This window comes from Ranitomeya imitator, chromosome 1 (assembly GCF_032444005.1).
Source record: "Ranitomeya imitator isolate aRanImi1 chromosome 1, aRanImi1.pri, whole genome shotgun sequence".
Lineage (NCBI taxonomy): Eukaryota > Metazoa > Chordata > Amphibia > Anura > Dendrobatidae > Ranitomeya > Ranitomeya imitator.
Genome location: NC_091282.1, coordinates 383,638,177 through 383,660,700, shown reverse-complemented (window position 1 = coordinate 383,660,700; position 22,524 = coordinate 383,638,177). Strand labels below are relative to the sequence as shown.

Below are 22,524 nucleotides of genomic sequence, written 5' to 3'. Positions count from 1 at the left end.
CTGCTACAGATGGATCTGGATGAGTTGGAAACTTGGGCTGAAAGGTGGCAGATGAGGTTTAACAATGATAAATGTAAGGTTATACACATGGGAAGAAGGAATCAATATCACCATTACACACTGAATGGGAAACCACTGGGTAAATCTGACAGGGAGAAGGACTTGGGGATCCTAGTTAATGATAAACTTACCTGGAGCAGCCAGTGCCAGGCAGCAGCTGCCAAGGCAAACAGGATCATGGGGTGCATTAAAAGAGGTCTGGATACACATGATGAGAGCATTATACTGCCTCTGTACAAATCCCTAGTTAGACCGCACATGGAGTACTGTGTCCAGTTTTGGGCACCGGTGCTCAGGAAGGATATAATGGAACTAGAGAGAGTACAAAGGAGGGCAACAAAATTAATAAAGGGGATGGGAGAACTACAATACCCAGATAGATTAGCGAAATTAGGATTATTTAGTCTAGAAAAAAGACGACTGAGGGGCGATCTAATAACCATGTATAAGTATATAAGGGGACAATACAAATATCTCGCTGAGGATCTGTTTATACCAAGGAAGGTGACGGGCACAAGGGGGATTCTTTACTGTTAGGGCAGTGAGAATCTGGAATTGCTTGCCTGAGGAGGTGGTGATGGTGAACTCAGTCGAGGGGTTCAAGAGAGGCCTGGATGTCTTCCTGGAGCAGAACAATATTGTATCATACAATTATTAGGTTCTGTAGAAGGACGTAGATCTGGGGATTTATTATGATGGAATATAGGCTGAACTGGATGGACAAATGTCTTTTTTCGGCCTTACTAACTATGTTACTATGTTACTATGTTACTATGATCCTACAGACACATATTGAGAAATTCCAAGCAGACATAAAAGATAGAAAGCACAAACAATTTAACAGAGACAGTCGGGACTTTAAGGAGAATAAAGTATTTGTTTTTTATCTGAAAAAGGTCCAACCCAGATAGAGGGGGGCCTCTAATATCTCTTCATCAGATATTGATGAAGAGAGGCTTTCAGCCTCCTTAGGTCGCCATGGCTCCTGTGAAAAAGCCTGCAACAAAGGGCAGCAAGAAAAAGAAGCAGCTGCTGAAGTTCACCTTGGACTGCACACATCCTGTGGAAGATGGAATCATGGATGCTGCTAACTTTGAGCACTTTTTGCACGACCGTATCAAAGTGAATGGGAAGGTTGGCAACCTGGGTGGTGGCGTTGTCTCCATCGAGAGAAGCAAAAGCAAGAGCACCGTAAATTCAGAAGTACCGTTTTCCAAGAGGTACTTGAAATACCTGAACAAGAAATACCCGAAGAAGAACAGCCTGCGTTATTGGCTCCGTGTGGTTGCCAACAGTGAGGAAAGCTATGAGTTAAGATACTTCCAGATCAACCAGGATGAGGAGGAGGAAGAGGATGAAGATTAAATTTTAAGATCTGGATTAATTTTGTATTAGCCATAATAAACGTGGGAACACATTCATTTGTTTTTTTATTAAGAGGGGGAAGCTTTGTAGCCACTAACATAAGAGACGCAGGACACTATTCCAAGAGGATGATGGACGTCAAAGGGTGCACACGTTCCTGGATGAAAATAGAAGGAATATCCAGTGGTGTAAACTAATCCAATTTACTGTATCACTAGAAGGTGGGTCCCCAATGGCAAGGCATTTTGGAGCACTTAGGCCTTCTTTCTCAAGCACAATGGGACTTGGCTGAAAATATTCAATGATAATAACATTTACATTTCTGCCAAAGTATGGCACTGATTTTTTTGGGGTAGTGGGACATTGTATACAAGGGATATAATATAGGGCAGCACGGTGGCTCAGTGGATAGCATTGCAGCGCTGGAGTCCTGGGTTCTAATCCCACCAAGGACAACATCTGCAAGGAGTTTGTATGTTCTCCCCGTGTGATAATGGGGTGCATCTGAAGAAGATAGAACATCGAAACGCGCGTCAAGGGGTACAATGGTACGTGACTACAGACAGGTTATTTATACTTGCTCCTGGTACCTCTACTCTGCATTGACATTGGTTTATTTGATTATCTGGAGTTATGGTGTGCACATTGTTTCTCTGTTTTCCTCTGAAGGTTTTATACGTCAAATGATTTTACTATATGATAACTACTCTTGCTACCTCTTTGCCTTCAGATGAAAACGGATATATTCAATATATAAACTATACAATATTTTGCTAATATATAGATTTATCCATTTCCCACTGTGTAGGATTTTTTGTTTTATATATTATGCATTTTTATACCTAATTCAATTTCGATGCACTATGCACTTTATTTAACCTCTATGTCTTACTTCAGATTATTTATATGATCACTATGATCACTATTGGATGTATTGTACTATGTACCATTTGACTATAGTTACAGAGTTACCAGATGTGTACTTTAGACTGTCTGTAGGTTCTTCACAGGATGTATGTTATCCTGTATTATTTTATCCAGTTTACAGATTTACCCTCACGTCCAGTGTTTGCTTTTTCCATCACATGTGTGGCTAGGTTGCGTTTCCAACTTTTTATATATTTTTTAAAATTATGTATTCCAATAAAATTACTTTTTATTGTGAAAATTAGCATTGAAGGACTTTGTCTGTTCTTAAATTTGTTTTGTGTGGCATTAAAATACATGCTGTCCCACGCGGGCCGGGCCATCTGGCTGTGCTCCAAGAATAGGAACTCACTTAAAAAAGGTCACCTTGAAGTAGCAAGTGGGTTGATAAAGTTTGATCAAAGTGTGTACTGAGAACTTCATCACTGTAGATTATTGGATGTGCTTTTGTCTTTATCTCTTTTTTTTAGAATTACAGTATATGACATATTTGTGGTCTATTACTATAAAGACACATCAGAGGCTCTTCAAATGTGACATGGCGTCTGAGATCTTTTTCAGCCATAATTGCGAGACAGAAGTGAAATAGTACTCCTTTCCTTCTAAGTCCCGCTGTATGAGCAAACATTATTTTCTCAAAAATAATTACTATATCCCTGGACTAATTAATTGAGGGATATAGTTTCTAAAATGGGGTCTTTTGTTTTGGATTTCTGCTGTTTGGCATGTCAGGGACTCTTGAAATGCCACATGGCATCCACAATCCATTCCAATCAAAATTGTGCTCCAAAAGTCAAATAGCGCTCCTTCCCTCCCTTCCAAGCCCTGCAAGATGCTCAAACTTATGGTGTATTAGCGTACTCAGGAGAAATTGCGCAACAGATTGTGGGATCCATTTTCAGGTGTTACTCCTGTAGATATGATAAATTTAGGGCTAAAATAACATTTTAGTGGGGGAAAAAATTTCATTTTTTACTCCACTTTTGTCTCTGTAAATCACTAAAAGGTTAAAAAAAACTGAATGCTCATTTGAATACTTTAAAGGGTGCAATTTTCAAAATGTGATCTTGTTTTCTCACATGTAAGTCCTAAAACTGACTTTAAATGTTAAGTAGTCTCTAGATAAGTAGGTTTTGGCAATTTTGGTGAAAAAAATGAAAAATTGCTGCAAAATTTTTAACCCTTTTAATATCATGACAAAACCAAGACATTTATATCATTGATGCTGACGTAGACATACTGTATACCTGTTATTTAATAACAATTTTGTGTAGTATGACCATTTGTTGTAGCTCTTTCACGACATCCTCGTACATGTATGGCACAAGTCGGAAGCGGGTGTGTGGAGCCGGTTTATGACCAGCTTTGCTGACACTTTTTGGCTCTGACATACCTGCCTCTAAGGCTACGTTCACATTTCCTTTCAGGAGGGCTGCGGATGGCTGTGTACTTCTGTGTACAGAAGTAGGCGGAGCATAGGCGGAGCTTCATGGAGGAAGTACACAGCCATCCGCAGCCCTCCTGAACGCAAATATGAACGGTCGCAGGTGTAAGTGCTGCTCTGCTCGCAACTGTTAACCTGTCAAATGCTGCTGTCAAACTATGACAATGGCATTAACAACGCACTAGCAGGGTGTTGCGTTATTCTATGGACACATCAGTAAGTCCATGACGTGATTGTGGGTAGTCAATGGGCTGTTGTAACAGCAGGGGGTCTGTAGAAGATCTCCATGCTTGTCATTATGGAGCTCTCTAAAATCCCTGCCTGTAGCCAGGCTTCAATGGAGACCATGATTTTTAGTATATGCATCAATAATGTGGTATTACAGTATATAGCACAAGTGAACAGACAAAAAGGGGGCTAAGAAGTACAGTGAAAAGTAACATATACATTTAAAAAAAATGAAAAGAACCAAAAAGAAATAAAAGTTCAAATCACGCCCTTTTTCCTCTCATTAAAAATAAATATAATAAAAAAATTAAAAAAATACATATACCGTATTTTGCGGACTACAAGAGGCACCACGGAAAATAGAAAAAAAAATGTTTTATCAAAATGGTGCTGCATCTTATAGTCCGATTATAAGGTAGCTTACTGTGAGGGATAGTTGCGGTGAAAAGGGGTCATAGTTACATAGTTAACGGATATTAACTGGGAAAGTGAAACCTGTGAAACCCATAAAGGCAACAGGTTTCTGCTAATAACCAAGAAAAATTATCTTTCACAATTGGTGCAGAATCCAACCAGAGGAGCAGCACTTTTAGACCTAATACTATCTAATAGACCTGACAGAATAACAAATCTGCAGGTGGTTGGGCATCTAGGAAATAGCGACCACAATATTGTACAGTTTCACCTGTCTTTCACTAGGGGGACTTGTCAAGGAGTCACAAAAACACTGAACTTTAGGAAGGCAAAGTTTGACCAGCTTAGAGATGCCCTTAATCTGGTAGACTGGGACAATATCCTCAGAAATAAGAATACAGATAATAAATGGGAAATGTTTAAGAACATCCTAAATAGGCAGTGTAAGCGGTTTATACCTTGTGGGAATAAAAGGACTAGAAATAGGAAAAACCCAATGTGGCTAAACAAAGAAGTAAGACAGGCAATTAACAGTAAAAAGAAAGCATTTGCACTACTAAAGCAGGATGGCACCATTGAAGCTCTAAAAAGCTATAGGGAGAAAAATACTTTATCTAAAAAACTAATTAAAGCTGCCAAAAAGGAAACAGAGAAGCACATTGCTAAGGAGAGTAAAACTAATCCCAAACTGTTCTTCAACTATATCAATAGTAAAAGAATAAAAACTGAAAATGTAGGCCCCTTAAAAAATAGTGAGGAAAGAATGGTTGTAGATGACGAGGAAAAAGCTAACATATTAAACACCTTCTTCTCCACGGTATTCACGGTGGAAAATGAAATGCTAGGTGAAATCCCAAGAAACAATGAAAACCCTATATTAAGGGTCACCAATCTAACCCAAGAAGAGGTGCGAAATCGGCTAAATAAGATTAAAATAGATAAATCTCCGGGTCCGGATGGCATACACCCACGAGTACTAAGGGAACTAAGTAATGTAATAGATAAACCATTATTTCTTATTTTTAGGGACTCTATAGCGACAGGGTCTGTTCCGCAGGATTGGCGCATAGCAAATGTGGTGCCAATATTCAAAAAGGGCTCTAAAAGTGAACCTGGAAATTATAGGCCAGTAAGTCTGACCTCTATTGTTGGTAAAATATTTGAAGGGTTTCTGAGGGATGTTATTCTGGATTATCTCAATGAGAATAACTGTTTAACTCCATATCAGCATGGGTTTATGAGAAATCGCTCCTGTCAAACCAATCTAATCAGTTTTTATGAAGAGGTAAGCTATAGGCTGGACCACGGTGAGTCATTGGACGTGGTATATCTCGATTTTTCCAAAGCGTTTGATACCGTGCCGCACAAGAGGTTGGTACACAAAATGAGAATGCTTGGTCTGGGGGAAAATGTGTGTAAATGGGTTAGTAACTGGCTTAGTGATAGAAAGCAGAGGGTGGTTATAAATGGTATAGTCTCTAACTGGGTCGCTGTGACCAGTGGGGTACCGCAGGGGTCGGTATTGGGACCTGTTCTCTTCAACATATTCATTAATGATCTGGTAGAAGGTTTACACAGTAAAATATCGATATTTGCAGATGATACAAAACTATGTAAAGCAGTTAATACAAGAGAAGATAGTATTCTGCTACAGATGGATCTGGATAAGTTGGAAACTTGGGCTGAAAGGTGGCAGATGAGGTTTAACAATGATAAATGTAAGGTTATACACATGGGAAGAAGGAATCAATATCACCATTACACACTGAATGGGAAACCACTGGGTAAATCTGACAGGGAGAAGGACTTGGGGATCCTAGTTAATGATAAACTTACCTGGAGCAGCCAGTGCCAGGCAGCAGCTGCCAAGGCAAACAGGATCATGGGGTGCATTAAAAGAGGTCTGGATACACATGATGAGAGCATTATACTGCCTCTGTACAAATCCCTAGTTAGACCGCACATGGAGTACTGTGTCCAGTTTTGGGCACCGGTGCTCATGAAGGATATAATGGAACTAGAGAGAGTACAAAGGAGGGCAACAAAATTAATAAAGGGGATGGGAGAACTACAATACCCAGATAGATTAGCGAAATTAGGATTATTTAGTCTAGAAAAAAGACGACTGAGGGGCGATCTAATAACCATGTATAAGTATATAAGGGGACAATACAAATATCTCGCTGAGGATCTGTTTATACCAAGGAAGGTGAAGGGCACAAGGGGGCATTCTTTGCGTCTGGAGGAGAGAAGGTTTTTCCACCAACATAGAAGAGGATTCTTTACTGTTAGGGCAGCGAGAATCTGGAATTGCTTGCCTGAGGAGGTGGTGATGGCGAACTCAGTCGAGGGGTTCAAGAGAGGCCTGGATGTCTTCCTGGAGCAGAACAATATTGTATCATACAATTATTAGGTTCTGTAGAAGGACGTAGATCTGGGGATTTATTATGATGGAATATAGGCTGAACTGGATGGACAAATGTCTTTTTTCGGCCTTACTATGTTACTATGTATGTATAGTAGGTAGGGTCATTGTGGCAGGAGTGAGGCAATGCAGCGTGCCATAGGTTGTGAGGAGGGGGTGTCCCGATGCTGCGATGCTGCAGGCCCTGGGCTGTTAGAAAATGTCAGCGATGAGCCGAGTCCCCGTACTTCCCATTGACTTCCCTAAGGTGGGCTTCGGGAAAATGGGCGCTGGAGGCGGCGAACCCACAGATTGAGATCTGAGGACACAGATCAGATTTGAGAAATTTGCATGGTCAAACAAGCACTGTACATTAACATTGCAGGTTTAGGCTAAGTTTCAGCAATCAGTATTTTTGGCGTATTTGATGTAACAGATATTCTGCAACATTTAGATAAATTCAGTTTATTTTTTCACTGCACTTTTTTACATGTGTTTTATCTTCTTTTTGATGCTGCGGTTTTGTCTCTTATTGGTATGTCAAGTTTTAACCCCTTCGCGCCATGTGCCGTACTAGTACTGCGCTGCCGGCACTGCATTTGTGCCAGCAGCAGTACTAGTACGGCGCACCGATCACCGCGGTCTCGTGCTGAGCGCCGCGGTGATCGGGTGCGGGTGTCAGCTGTATATGACAGCTGACACCCCGCAGCAATGCCCACGATCGGCGCTATCGCCGATCGCGGGCATTTAACCCCTCTGATGCCGCTGTCAGTAGTGACAGCGGCATAGAGGGGGATCGTGCAGGGACGGGGGCTCCCTGCGCTCTCCCACCGGAGCAACGCAATGAGTTCGCGTTGCTCCGGTGACCCGGAAGGAGTCCCCGGATCCAAGATGGCCGCCGGACTCCTTCCGGGTCATGAAGTGACCTGGCTAGCCGGCGCCTGCTGAGAGCAGGCGCTGGAAAGCCAGCTAAACTGCCTGTCAGATCGTTGATCTGACACTGTGCTATGCACAGTGTCAGATCAACGATCTGATCTAATACAGAGATGTCCCACCCTGGGACAATGGTGGAAAGTTCAAAAAAAAAAAATAGAATGTGTAAAAAAAAAAAAATCCCCAAATAAAAAAAAAAAAAAACATTTCCCAATAAATCCATTTATTTATGTAAAAAAAAAACCAAAACAATAATTGTACACATATTTGGTATCGCCGCGTCCGTAACGACCCGCTCTATAAAACTATCCCACTAGTTAACCCCTTCAGTGAACACCGCAAAAAAAAAAAAAATCAAGGCAAAAAACATTGCTTTATTATCATACAGGTGAACAAAAAGTGGAATAACACGCGATCAAAACGACGGATATAAATAACCATGGTACCGCTGAAAACGTCATCTAGTCCAGCAAAAAAAAAGCCGCCATACAGCATCATCAGCAGAAAAATAAAAAAGTTATAGCTCTCAGAATAATGCGATGCAAAAACAATTAATTTTTTATATAAAATAGTTTTTATTGTGTAAAAGAGCCAAAACATAAAAAAAATTACATAAATGAGGTATCGCTGTAATCGTACTGACCTGAAGAATAAAACTGCTTTATCCATTTTACCACACGTGGAACGGTATAAACGCCCCCCCTAAAAGAAATTCAGGAATTGCTGGTTTTTGTTCATTCCGCCTCCCAAAAATCGGAATAAAAAGCGATCAAAAAATGTCATCTGCCCGAAAATGGTACCAATAAAAACGTCAACTCGTCCCGCAAAAAACAAGACCTCATATGACTCTGTGGGCCAAAATTTGGATAAATTATAGCTTTCAAAATGTGGTGATGCAAAAACTATTTTTTGCAATAAAAAGCGTCTTTTAGTGTGCGACGGCTGCCATTCATAAAAATCCGCCAAAAAAACGCTATAAAAGTAAATCAAACCCCCCTTCATCACCCCCTTAGTTAGGGAAAAATAATAAAATGTAAAAAAATGTATTTATTTCCATTTTCCCATTAGGGCTAGGGTTAGGGCTAGGGTTGGGATTAGGGTTAGGGCTAGGGTTAGGGCTAGGGTTAGGGCTAGGGTTAGGGTTGGGGTTAGGGTTTCAGTTATAATTGGGGGTTTCCACTGTTTAGGCACATCAGAGGCTCTCCAAAAGCGACATGGCGTCCGATCTCAATTCCAGCCAATTCTGCTTGAAAAAGTAAAACAGTGCTCCTTCCCTTCCGAGTTCTCCTGTGTGCCCAAACAGTGGTTCCCCCCAACATATGGGGTATCAGCGTTCTCAGGACAAGTTGGACAACAACTTTTGGGGTCCAATTTGTCCTGTTACCCTTGGGAAAATAAAAACATAGGGGATAAAATATCATTTTCGTGGAAAAAAAAATATTTTTTATTTTCACGGCTCTGCGTTATAAACTGTAGTGAAACACTTGTTGGTTCAAAGCTCTCACAACACATCTAGATAAGTTCCTTGGGGGGTCTAGTTTCCAATATGGGGTCACTTGTGGTGGGTTTCTACTGTTTAGGTACATCAGGGGCTCTGCAAATGCAACATGACACCTGCAGTCCATTCCATCTAAGTCTGCATTTCAAACGGTGCTCCTTCCCTTCCGAGCTCTGCCATGCACTCAAACGGTGGTTCCCCCACATGTGGGGTATCAGCGTACTCAGGACAAATTGGACAATAACATTTGTGGTCCAATTTCTCCTGTTACCCTTGGGAAAAAAAAATTGCGGGCTAAAACATCATTTTGTGAAAAGAAAAAATGATTTTTTAATTTTCACAATGCTACATTCTAAACTTTAGTGAAACAATTGGGGGTTAAAAGTGCTCACCACACATCTAGATAAGTTCCTTAGGGGGTCTTCTTTCCAAAATGGGGTCACTTGTGGGGGGTTTCCACTGTTAAGGCACGTCAGGGGCTCTCCAAATGCGACATGGCGTCCGATCTCAATTCCAGCCAATTTTGCATTGAAAAGTCAAATGGCACTCCTTCCGAGCTCTGCCATGCGCTCAAACAGTGGTTTATCCCCATATATGAAGCATCAACGTACTCAGGACAAATTGCACAACAACTTTTGGGGTCCAATTTATCCTGTTACCCTTGGGAAAATAAAAAATTTGGGGCAGAAAGATCATTTTTTGTGAAAATTAATATAAAAATTTTTTTACGGCTCTACATTATAAACTTCTGTGAAGCACTTGGAGGTTCAAAGTGCTCACCACACATCTAGATTAGTTCCTTAGAGGGTCTACTTTCCAAAATGGTGTCACTTGTGGGGGTTTCCACTGTTTAGGCACATCAGGGGCTCTCCAATCGTGACATGGGCTCCGATCTCAATTCCAGCAAATCTTGCATTGAAAAGTCAAATGGCGCTCCTTCCCTTCCGAGCTCTGCCATGTGCCCAAACAGTGGTTTACCCCCACATATGGGGTATCGGCGTACTCAGGACAAATTGTACAACGACTTTTTTGGTCCAATTTCTCCTGTTACCCTTGGTAAAATGAAACAAATTGGACCTGAAGTAAAAATTTTGTGAAAAAAAAGTTAAATGTTCAATTTTTTTAAACATTCAAAAAATTCCTGTGAAGCACCTGAAGGGTTAATAAACTTTTTGAATGTGGTTTTGAGTACCTTGAGGGGTGCAGTTTTTAGAATGGTGTCACTTTTGGGCATTTTCTGTCATATAGACCCCTCAAAGTCACTTCAAGTGTGAGGTGGTCCGTAAAAAAATGGTTTTGCAAATTTTGTTGCAAAAATGAGAAATTGGTGGTCAACTTTTAACCCTTATAACGTCCTAACAAAAAAAAATTATGTTTCCAAAATTGTGCTGATGTAAAGCAGACATGTGGGAAATGTTGTTTATTAACTTTATTATGGGATATAACTCTCTAATTTAAGGGCATAAAAACTAAGAGTTTGAAAATTGCTAAATTTTCATAATTTCCGACAAATTTTTGTTTTTTTCACAAATAAATGCAAGTCATATCGAAGAAGTTTTACCACTATCATGAAGTACAATATGTCACGAGAAAACAGTGTCAGAATCACCAGGATCCGTTGAAGCGTTTCAGAGTTATGACCTCATAAAGTGACAGTGGTCAGAATTGTAAAAATTGGCCCTGTCACTTAGGTGAAAACAGGCTTTGGGGTGAAGGGGTTAAATAAGGCTGCTTTGTTTTTTATACTTCTTGGTATGTGGCTTTTTTACCTGCAGCTTTTTCTCAACTGAAGCAATTGAATGAGGAAAATTCACACATAAAACTCAACGCACCCACAAGAGAAATTGACGTGTTGCGGTATTCAAGCACACACCGCAGTTTACCTGGCATAAAATCACAGCGGGCATGAGATCTCTATAAACCCATTCACTTTGCTGGAGCTGTAAGATGCTGGACTTTTTGCGCTGTGAAAATATGCAGCGTCAAAAACTCATACAGGACCACACGTATTGCACGTTTTCTTTAACTGGCTAACAGAAAAATAGATAATTTTAAGGTTTCCGACTGTTATATTTTATGCTTTGCTATCAAGAATTTATGAAAATGTTTAACAAAAATTCTCGGTGTAAGACTAGGCAAGAAAGAAACATTTTAAAAAAACACATTTTTTTACATGATAGAACACAACCTGTATGGAAACTTGTCAATGGTGGAGACGGTAGAGTGAGCTCACTTCCTAAGGAAATTACTGCAGGGGGTGTCTGCCAGAGAAAATCAGGCATAGCAAACATTTTAACTGATCACCTTATCCGTGCAGAGCAACCCAGCACTGGCAGTCAAAATAATGCCAGTGTATATGTCTGCAAAATGTTTCATTTAACAGCCTCAGGGATCTCTATTTTATTGACTGCCGTGCACGCCATGCTACCCCTCTGCAGGTTTCCAAAGAGCAAAGCATGAATTTAGAAGACGGATGTAAACACTGAAACTAAAGCAGAATAATAAACATAGACAGCATTTACTAAAAAAGTCGGGAACGCTAGATATAAACTGTTTAAAGATAATCACACAATTTATATATTTTTTATATGGATGATCCTTGTAGAATTTGCTAGTTAACCCTTAACCTCAAATAATACTTTAATTGACATTGACAGGCAAGGAGACACTCAATTTATTAGTATTGGGAAACTGAAACTGGGGGCAGTTGCACTGTTTCAAAATTTGATTCACTTAATATTACAATAGGCAACCAGATATTTCATAACTAGATGGTATCCACATACTACGTAATATGATTTGTAAATACTTTGCTTTTTTTTGTACTGATCTTGAGTTGATCTGACACTTTTACAGCTCTGGTTTGCATGAAGACATAACAAGGCTTTCTTCAAGAAGATAAGCCATCTTCGATAAGACTCCCTGTACAGTATATGGAGGAATATCTCTGTGCACACAGGCAACGACTCATCAACACCGTCATTTTATATACCAGTCTTGATAAAGTGTCTGCTGGAGTAAGATGCACACCTTAAAAGGAATTTGTCAGCAGTATTTTACTTTACAATCTGAGGGTAGCATGAGGTAGGGACTAAAGGTACCGTCACATTAAGTGACGCTGCAGCGATATAGACAACGATGCCGATCGCTGCAGCGTCGCTGATTTGTCGTTGTGTGGTCGCTGGAGAGCTGTCACACAGACAGCTCTCCAGCGACCAACGATGCCGAAGTCCCCGGGTAACCAGGGTAAACATCGGATTACTAAGCGCAGGGCCGCGCTTAGTAACCCGATGTTTATCCTGGTTACCAGTGTAAATGTAAAAAAAAAAACACTACATACTACATTCCCGTGTCTGTCGCGTCCCTCGCCGTCAGCTTCCCTGCACTGTGTAAGCGCCGGCCGTAAAGCAGAGCGGTGACGTCACCGCTGTGCTCTGCTTTACGGCTGGCCGGCGCTGACACAGTGCAGGGAAGCAGAACGCCGGGGGACGCGACAGACACCGGAATGTAAGTAGGTAGTGTTTTTTTTTTTTTTAACATTTACACTGGTAACCAGGGTAAACATCGGGTTACTAAGCGCGGCCCTGCACTTAGTAACCCGATGTTTACCCTGGTTACCAGTGAAGACATGACGATGTCATCGGGTGATCCAGCGACGAAATAAAGTTCTGGCCTTCTAGCTCCGACCAACGATGTCACAGCAGGATCCTGATCGCTGCTGCGTGTCAAACACAACGATATAGCTATCCAGGACGCTGCAACATCACGGATCGCTATCGTTATCGTTCTAAAGTCGCTCAGTGTGAAGGTACCGTTAGACATTGATTTCAGGGATGTGTCACTTACTAGGTTATGTGCTGTTTTTTCAATACAATAAGTATTTCATCAGCAAGATAGATTATCATGATTATCAAGATTGATTATCACCCAGTAAACTAAGTAATACATCATTGGAATCAGGGTCTTTTTTCCTACATTATGCTGCTCTTAGATGAGGTAGCAAAAACCTGGAGACAAATTCCCTTTAATGAATTTGGTACATCTTATAGCTGCCGTTCATCAGTGTAAGAAATGTACTCCGGTCATAGCTAATGCCTACTTTTGTGGTGTAAAGTTTAGTGAACTAGTCAGCTCTACTCAGCCATTCCATTGTAAAGTACTGCAGAGAGAGAGAGTTGGTTGCGACTGAGCTGCTGTCTGGTTGTGCTCTGGCACTTTACAGACAAGGGGTGTCCCTGTCCCAGTGTGCTGATGGGTGTGGGGCGCATCACAGTAACTAGTAGGCCATAGGCTTCCGTCCTCAGGAGCCGCCGCACACAATGCATGGGACATCAGGCTTTTTGCAACAAACAAACTTTTACTAAACAGCCCAAGTTCTTCAGATGGTGACAGGTGGAATCGGGCACAGCAATTAAGACTTCCTCCTGAGTACAACTTCTTTTCTGCTCTACCAGATGTTCATTCTGGACTACACCCAAGCCCACTGACTATCAGCCTCAACGACCAGCCACCCACTTCCCATGTAACTACATTTCTACTTACCTCATGATGTCAAAAGTCCAGGCCCACTCCATGGTACTTGGCCCAAGCCCTAGGCTCCAAATATGGTTGGAATGTCCCTCAGGGATTTCCATTTGGCCGCCCACTACCCTGCCTCTAGCAACCCACCCCACGTGAACTTGAACTCTCTTCCACATTTCACTTGCTGACACTGGAATCCCTCTCACCAGGGAGTGTCCCCTTCTTATCAGCACTAGTGCCCACTCACTGGGCTAATCCTAACCATAACCATTTCCTATCCTAATGATATATTCATATTACCGTATATACTCGAGTATAAGCCGACCCGAGTATAAGCCGACCCCCCTAATTTTGCCACAAAAAACTGGGAAAACTTATTGACTCGAGTATAAGCCTAGGGTGGAAATGTAGCATTTACCGGTGAATTTCAAAAATAAAAATAGATCATTATTTCCCCATAGCTGTGCCATATAGTGCTCTGCACCGTTCATATTGCCCCATAGATGCTGCACAGATGCCCCATATAGTGCTGTGTGCCGTTCATACTGCCCCATAGATGCTGCACAGATGCCCCATATAGTGCTGTGTGCCGTTCATACTGCCCCCATAGATGCTGCACAGATGCCCCATATAGTGCTGTGTGCCGTTCATACTGCCCCCATATAGTGCTGTGTGCCGTTCATACTGCCCCCATATAGTGCTGTGTGCCGTTCATACTGCCCCCATAGATGCTGCACATAAATCTGTGCTGCCGCTGCTGCTGCTGCAATAAAAAAAAAAAAACACATACTCACCTCCCTTGATTGCAGCTCCCAGCGTCCGGTCCCGGCGCCTCCATCTTCCCGGCATCTCTGCTCTGACTGATCAGGCAGAGGGCGCCGCGCACACTATATGCGTCATCGCGCCCTCTGCCTGAACAGTCAGAGCGCAGACGCCGGGAAGATGGAGGCGTCGGGAAGATGGAGCGACGCCCGGGGGCTGGAACGCGGACAGGTGAATATAACATACTCACCTAGTCCTGGCGATCCTCGCGCTGTCCCTGCCTTCCTCCCCGTCTTCTGTGCTGCAGCATCTTCCTGTCAGCGGTCACCGGCACCGCTGATTAGAGAAATGAATAGGCGGCTCCGCCCCTATGGGAGGTGGAGCCGCTTATTCATATCTCTAATGAGCGGTCCCACGTGACCGCTGAAGAGGGGAAGACGCTGCAGCACAGAAGACGGGGAGGAAGGCAGGGACAGCGCGAGGATAGCTGGGACTAGGTAAGTATACCTCAGCGCCCTCACCCCCTCACCCGCCGACCCCACCACTACCGTGACTCGAGTATAAGCCGAGGGGGGCACTTTCAGCCCAAAAATTTGGGCTGAAAATCTCGGCTTATACTCGAGTATATACGGTACCTTATACAGTGCCTTGCGAAAGTATTCGGTTCCAAGAAACCTTTCAACCTTTTCCCACATATCACGATTCAAACATAAAGATACCAAGTGTAAATTTTTGGTGAAGAATCAACAACAAGTGGAACACAATTGTGAAGTTGAACAAAATGTATTGGTTATTTTAAATTTTTGTGGAAATTCAAAAACTGAAAAGTGGGGTGTGCAATATTATTCGGCCCCTTTAACTTAATACTTTGCTGCGCCACCTTTTGCTGCAAGTTGCTTGGGGTATGTGTCTATCAGTTTTGTACATCGAGAGACTGAAATTCTTGCCCATTCTTCCTTGGCAAACAGCTCGAGCTCAGTGAGGTTTGATGGAGATCGTTTGTGAACAGCAGTTTTCAGCTCTTTCCACAGACTCTCGATTGGATTGAGGTCTGGACTTTGACTTAGCCATTCTAACACCTGGATATGTTTATTTGTCAACCATTCCGTTGTAGATTTTGCTTTATGCTTGGGATCATTGTCTTGTTGTAAGACAAATCTCCGTCCCAGTCTCTGGTCTTTTGCAGACTCAAACAGGTTTTCTTCAAGAATGGTCCTATATTTGGCTCCATCCATCTTCCCATCAATTTTAACCATCTTCCCTGTCCCTGCTGAAGAAAAGAAGGCCCAAACCATGATGCTGCCACCACCATGTTTGACAGTGGGGATGGTGTGTTCAGGGTGATGAGCTGTGTTGCCTTTATGCCAAACATATCGTTTGGTATTGTTGCCAAAAAGTTTGATTTTGGTTTCATCTGACCAGAGCACCTTCTTCCACATGTTTGGTGTGTCTCCCAGGTGGCTTGTTGCAAACTTTAAACAACACTTTTTATGGATATCTTTGAGAAATGGCTTTCTTCTTGTAACTCTTCCATGAAGGCCAGATTTGTGCAGTGTACGACTGATTGTTGTCCTATGGACAGACTGTCCCACCTCAGCTGTAGATCTCTGCAGTTCATCCAGAGTGATCATGGGCCTCTTGGATGCATCTCTGATCAGTCTTCTCCTTGTTTGAGATGAAGTATAGCGGGACGACCGGGTCTTGGTAGATTTGCAGTGGTATGATACTCCTCCCATTTCAATATGATCGCTTGCACAGTGCTCCCTGGGATGTTTAAAGTTTTGGAAATAATTTTGTATCCAAATCTGGCTTTACACTTCTCCACAACAGTATTATTCTGCCCATCTTAATGTGCAGAAAGTTAATTATCTTGTTATTCAAGTTGTGGCCACTGGAGGTCATCAGTTGCCTACTTTTCATGTTGTTTACCAACCTTTCCCTCCTAAGAGCAATGTCTTATGGGTTAGTTCCGCCCACATTCTTCTTGTGAAGACAAGCTTCAGTAGCCATTTTTCCTCAGATCTGAACAGAGGCACACGTGCTCCTGTCTCGCTTACTTCCTTACCCCTGTCCTAACGGATCTCGGTACGTTTATAAATGTTTAATGCATCTTATGTTTGTGTTAGTATTTAAGCCTTATGCAGCTCCTATAGTCTGACATAGTTAGGCAGATGTGCTTTGCAGCTTGCAGTTAGGTTCAGGTGTACTCTGCATGTAGATAGATGCATCTTTGTATAGAATAGGGCAGTGCTGTTAGAATTACTGTGTAATGCACTCTGTATAATTTCTGCTGTAATATCCCAGTTATTTATGTGATTGCACCCTGTATGTGCATATACTGAAATGCTGTTATTCTTTACAGTTTTTCACCAGTCATCTACTATGATTATTCACTGAACATCCACCTTGTACATCAACATCATTCACGATTCGATCATCTACTATGAATACTGTCCACCATTGTTGTTCAACGTTATAGTTTTGGTTATCATCACCCTAATAAATAAGACTTAAGCATCAACACAGTCTGTTTACTGGGATGTGGATGAAGGTTTAGCCGTATGTTGGAATCCACACAGCATCCTACGTGGAGGAAGATAGAACAGTGAAAAACAAGACCGCCAGTCGCAGGCGGTGATTGTAAAGTAAGAACAGATTAGCTGCCTTCAGTGAAACTGATAGCCGGTCGCAGGCTGTAGTTGATCAGACTGTACGGAACCGCTAACACCCACACTGCTCCGCATTCGGGTATCAGAGCAGCTGCCATACAGCCGCAGGACTATACTGCAGCCCGCCAAGAGGAGCTACATCATTCCCGCCACGCGGAAGCTTACCGCACATAGACTCAGTTTCCCGCCAAAACACTCAGCAGTACGCAGCTACGTGCACAATGTCTCGAAACAGCACATCCTCACTCAAGACGAGGTCATGAGCAAGCTCTAGCAGGTCATCATTAGCAGAGCTGGCTGCTGTCGCTCGTGCTGAAGCTGAAGCAGCCAAAGCGAGGTCTTCCTTCGCCGAGAAAGAAATGCATCTAAAGCTGAGACAAGCAGAGCATGAAGCAGAAAATGCACGTTTGCGGGCAGAGCATGAAGCAGAAAATGCACGTTTGCGGGCAGAGCAAGAAGCAGAAGGTGTGCGCCTGCAAGTGTCTCTAGAAAGACTTATGGTAGACAAAGAGGCAGCAGCTGCAATAGCTAAGGCAGAGTACTTGGAAGCCATGAAGGATCCTGATTATGAGGGACGCAGCAACGTTCTTGGAACAGATCTAGAGCAGCAAGATCCAGCTCAGCGCGTCGCAGAGTACGTTCATCGTCACTCCAACATGGACAACACCCTAGATAGACTACAACGATCAGCCTACGCCGATTATCATCGATCCAACCCCCAACTTCACTACTACAAACAAGAAGACGTCCAACAAAGAGGAGTCGACCACAGCTACCATTCCACTGAGAAGAAGGTACAGCTCCCACCTCACCTTAAAGAGACATCTTCTTCACCAGAAAGGTACTATGCAGACTGTCCGAAGCCAAGAGCGTCTCACAGGTATGGTGATGCACCACACACTAGACATGGCTATAACATACCGGCTCGTACCAACACTGATCAAGCCACCATAGACTTGGCAAAGTTCTTTGCCCGCCAAGAACTGGTAACAAAAGGACTTGTAAAGTTCACTGACAAAGCCGAAAACTACAGGTCGTGGCGAGCTTCGTTCCAGAACGCCATTCAGGGACTGGACCTTTCTAGTAGTGAGGAGTTAGATCTCCTGGTAAAGTGGCTTGGAACTGAATCGGTCGAGCATGCTAAAAAACTAAGAGACATTAACATAGAATACCCACACATAGGTGTACGTAAAGTGTGGGAAAGACTTGACGAATGCTATGGGTCCGTAGAAGTAATAGAGAATGCTTTATTCAAAAGAATTGATGATTTCCCTAAGATAGGGCCCAAGGGTTATCAAAGACTTAGAGAATTGAGTGATTTATTGATAGAGTTACAGGTCGCCCAGAAGGAAGGTCACTTGGCTGGATTGGCATTCTTAGACACTGCTAGGGGTGTCAATCCAATAGTACAAAAACTTCCTTACAATCTTCAAGAAAGGTGGATTATATATGGTTCATGGTATAAACAAATCCATAACGTACCATTCCCTCCTTTTACTGTATTTGTTGAGTTTGTCACCCAGCAAGCCAAGATCAGAAATGACCCTAGTTTTGATTTCACTCTGTCATGTTCCACTACCCCTGGTGTCAAACCCAGTAAGACACCCGTGGCAGTCCATAAAACTGATATTGATTCCACAGGTCCTCCACACAAGACAACTAAGCCCCCTACGGAAGAGAGCAAACCTCAGGATGTCAGTAAGCAGTATCCTCTACACAGGAAACCACATCCTCTACTAAAGTGCAGAGCCTTCAGGGAGAAGACTTTAGAGGATCGCGAAGGTTTCCTCAAGGAAAACAACATCTGCTTCAAATGCTGTGCTACAACCTCTCACTTCGCCAGGAACTGTGGATATAGCCTGAAATGTGCAGAATGCAGCAGCATGGCTCACAATACAGCCTTGCATCCTGGACCACCTCCAGGAGTGTTGTCACAAGCAGAGGAGCACGATGAGAAACAGAAGAACACCGACGAAGACACCCCTGCGGTCACCTCTCAATGTACGGAGATCTGTAAGGGACTCAAGGGAGGAAGATCCTGCTCAAAAATCTGCCTTGTCCGAGTCTATCCAACAGGCCACAGAGACAAAGCGCTCAAGATATATGCAATCCTAGATGACCAAAGTAATAGGTCTTTAGCCAGGTCCATCTTCTTTGACAACTTCAACATTGTAGGCCCCGGTTCTCCCTACTCCCTTAGGACATGTTCAGGTACCGTCGAGACGGCGGGGAGGAAAGCAACCGGATACAAAGTGGACTCCACATGGATGGCCAGACCTGTCTGTCACTATCGACCATCCTGGAGTGCAACCAGATTCCTGACAACAGGTCTGAGATACCTTCACCAGAGGTGGCAACGTATCACCCCCACTTGAAGCATATAGCCCACCTGATACCTGAGTTGGAACCAGAAGCGCCAATAGCTTTACTTCTGGGAAGAGATATACTACGAGTCCACAAGACTAGAGAATATATCAACGGATCACGGACTGCTCCATACGCGCAGAGGCAAGACCTTGGATGGGTCATTGTAGGAGATGTCTGTCTAGGAGGAGCACACAAGCCGGTCTCAGTCAACAGTATGCTTACCAGCACACTAGAAAATGGACGTCCATCTCTCTTCCAGCCGTGTCACAATAGTCTGCTGGTAAAGGAACTACCGAGCAGCACTCCCCTACCTTGCCCTTTCTCAGTTCCTATCAACGAAGACCACGCCTGTGAAGGTGAACAAGACCACATAGAATGTACAGTCTTCCACAGGACGAAGGAAGACAACAAGGTAGCGATGTCTATAGAAGACAAGATATTCCTGGACATCATGGACGAACAAATAGTCAAGGATACGTCGAATAGTTGGGTCGCACCTCTACCATTTCGACCTCAGAGGAGACGCCTACCCAACAACAAGGAATTGGTCTACAGCAGATTCATCTCCCTAAGACACAAGCTTCAGAAGTCACCTGAGACGAAGGAACATTTCTTTACCTTCATGGGAAAGATATTCCAGAACAACCATGCAGAGATTGCACCTGCACTTCGACACGGAGAGGAGTGTTGGTACCTGCCCATCTTCGGAGTGTACCATCCTAAGAAGCCAGGTCAAATTAGAGTGGTATTCTACTCAAGTGCCAAATGCGAAGACGTGTCATTGAATGATGTCTTACTGTCAGGCCCAGACCTCAACAACAGACTTCTGGAAGTATTACTCTGTTTCCGTAGAGATTCAGTGGCATTTATGGCTGACATACAACAGATGTTCCACTGTTTTCTCGTCAAAGAGGAACACAGAAACTACCTGAGGTTCTTCTGGTACCGTGACAACGACCCGGACGAAGACATCGCAGAGTACCGGATGCGGGTACACATCTTTGGGAACAGTCCTTCCCCAGCGGTCACAATCTACGGCCTCCGACATTCTGCCAAAAAGGGTGAAGAAGAGTATGGCTCGGACGTCAGGTCCGTTGTGGAAAAGGATTTTTACGTGGATGACTGTTTGAAGTCCACACCGACAAGTGAGGCTGCAATCAGTCTACTAAAGAGGACTCGTGACATGCTCGCTCAGTCTAACCTAAGGTTACACAAGATTTCTTCCAACAGCCGAGAGTTGATGGAAGCCTTTACCTCTGAAGACTATTCCAGCGATCTAAAGGATTTAGACCTCAGCATCGACCCCCTTCCCATGCAGCTGAGCCTTGGATTGCTGTGGGACCTGAAGACAGATACCTTCACCTTTCAGATCAGCAAGGATGAGAAACCCTTCACGCGCAGAGGAGTTCTTTCCTTCGTGAATAGTTTATACGACCCCTTGGGGTTCGTAGCTCCAGTAACCATCCAAGGAAAGCTGATGCTCAGGGACTTCACCCAAGACACTACTGATTGGGATGATCCACTTCCAGCGGGAAAGGCTGACCTGTGGGCAGAGTGGAGGAAGTCTCTTGAAGCCCTGACCAACCTTCGTGTGAAACGACCGTATGCTCCTGTGCCATCCACAGAGGTCAAAACGCAAAGACTTTGTATTTTCTGTGATGCATCAGTCAAAGCGATTGCAGCAGTAGTGTACCTCAAAACTATAGACGTAAGCGGACAATGCCATATCGGGTTCATTATGAGCCGGACGAAATTGGCGCCACTTCGGGAACACACTATACCCAGACTGGAACTCTGTGCTGCTGTCCTTGCAGTTGAGTTGGCTGAACTGATCTCGGATGCGATGAGTCTGAAGATCAAGGATGCAGAGTTCTACACCGATAGCAAGGTGGTACTGGGGTACATCTGTAACGAGACATGACGCTTCTACGTCTACGTCAGCATCAGGGTACTTCGGGTAAGAAGATCCACCGGCCCTAATCAGTGGCACTACGTACCTACTCACCACAATCCTGCTGACCACGCGACTAGATCCGTTGCTCCCAGTCATCTGAAGGACACTTCATGGTTCACAGGTCCTACCTCTTTGTACCGTTCGATGTCCCACATCAGCAGGCCTGAAACTTTCGAACTTGTGGGTCCAGACACAGACGAAGAGATCCGACCTCAAGTGTCTGCTCTACATACAAAGATTTCAAGCTGCCACCTCGAATCTCACCGGTTCAGCGGGTTCTCCACCTGGAAGTCACTTGTTCGAGCTATAGCTTGTCTATTTCATGTAACCCAGTCCTACAAGACAGCACTTTCTAGTGATTCTGGAGATCCATCCATCCTTACTCCAGCAATGTTACTTACACAGAAAACCTGTGTCCCGAAAGCTCCACTCGGAGAATTCAATGACAAAGACATCTACAGACGACAGTGGAGGCAAGTACAAAGCGTGTCCAACGTCTTCTGGAATAGATGGAGGAAACAGTATCTCTCCACTCTGCAAACCAGGACAAAGTGGCAGAAAGACCGCCCAAACATTCAATCTGGCGATGTTGTACTCGTCAAAGACAGTCAGTCACATCGGAATGAGTGGCCACTCAGCCTAGTCATTAAGACCCTTCCCAGTAAAGATGGGAAAGTGCAGAAAGTAGAGGTCAGAGTGTGCAAGCTTGGAGAAAACAAACTGTTCCTCAGGCCCGTTACCAAGCTTGTATTATTATTTTCCCCAAAAGAACCTAATTGTGGCATCTGTTGACGCCAAGCGGGGAGTGTTCTGCCCATCTTAATGTGCAGAAAGTTAATTATCTTGTTATTCAAGTTGTGGCCACTGGAGGTCATCAGTTCCCTACTTTTCATGTTGTTTACCAACCTTTCCCTCCTAAGAGCAATGTCTTATGGGTTAGTTCCGCCCACATTCTTCTTGTGAAGACAAGCTTCAGTA

At 43.4% G+C, this 22,524-nt stretch overlaps 1 protein-coding gene across 1 annotated transcript; it reads left to right on the top strand.

Annotated features, from left to right (window-relative positions):
* Positions 1–1,020: 1,020 nt before the first annotated feature.
* On the top strand, positions 1,021–1,477 carry LOC138674083 (large ribosomal subunit protein eL22-like). The gene has a single exon (XM_069762032.1). The coding sequence runs from the start codon at positions 1,039–1,041 to the stop codon at positions 1,423–1,425; it is 387 nt and encodes a 128-aa protein (XP_069618133.1). The 5' UTR covers positions 1,021–1,038; the 3' UTR covers positions 1,426–1,477.
* Positions 1,478–22,524: the final 21,047 nt, after the last annotated feature.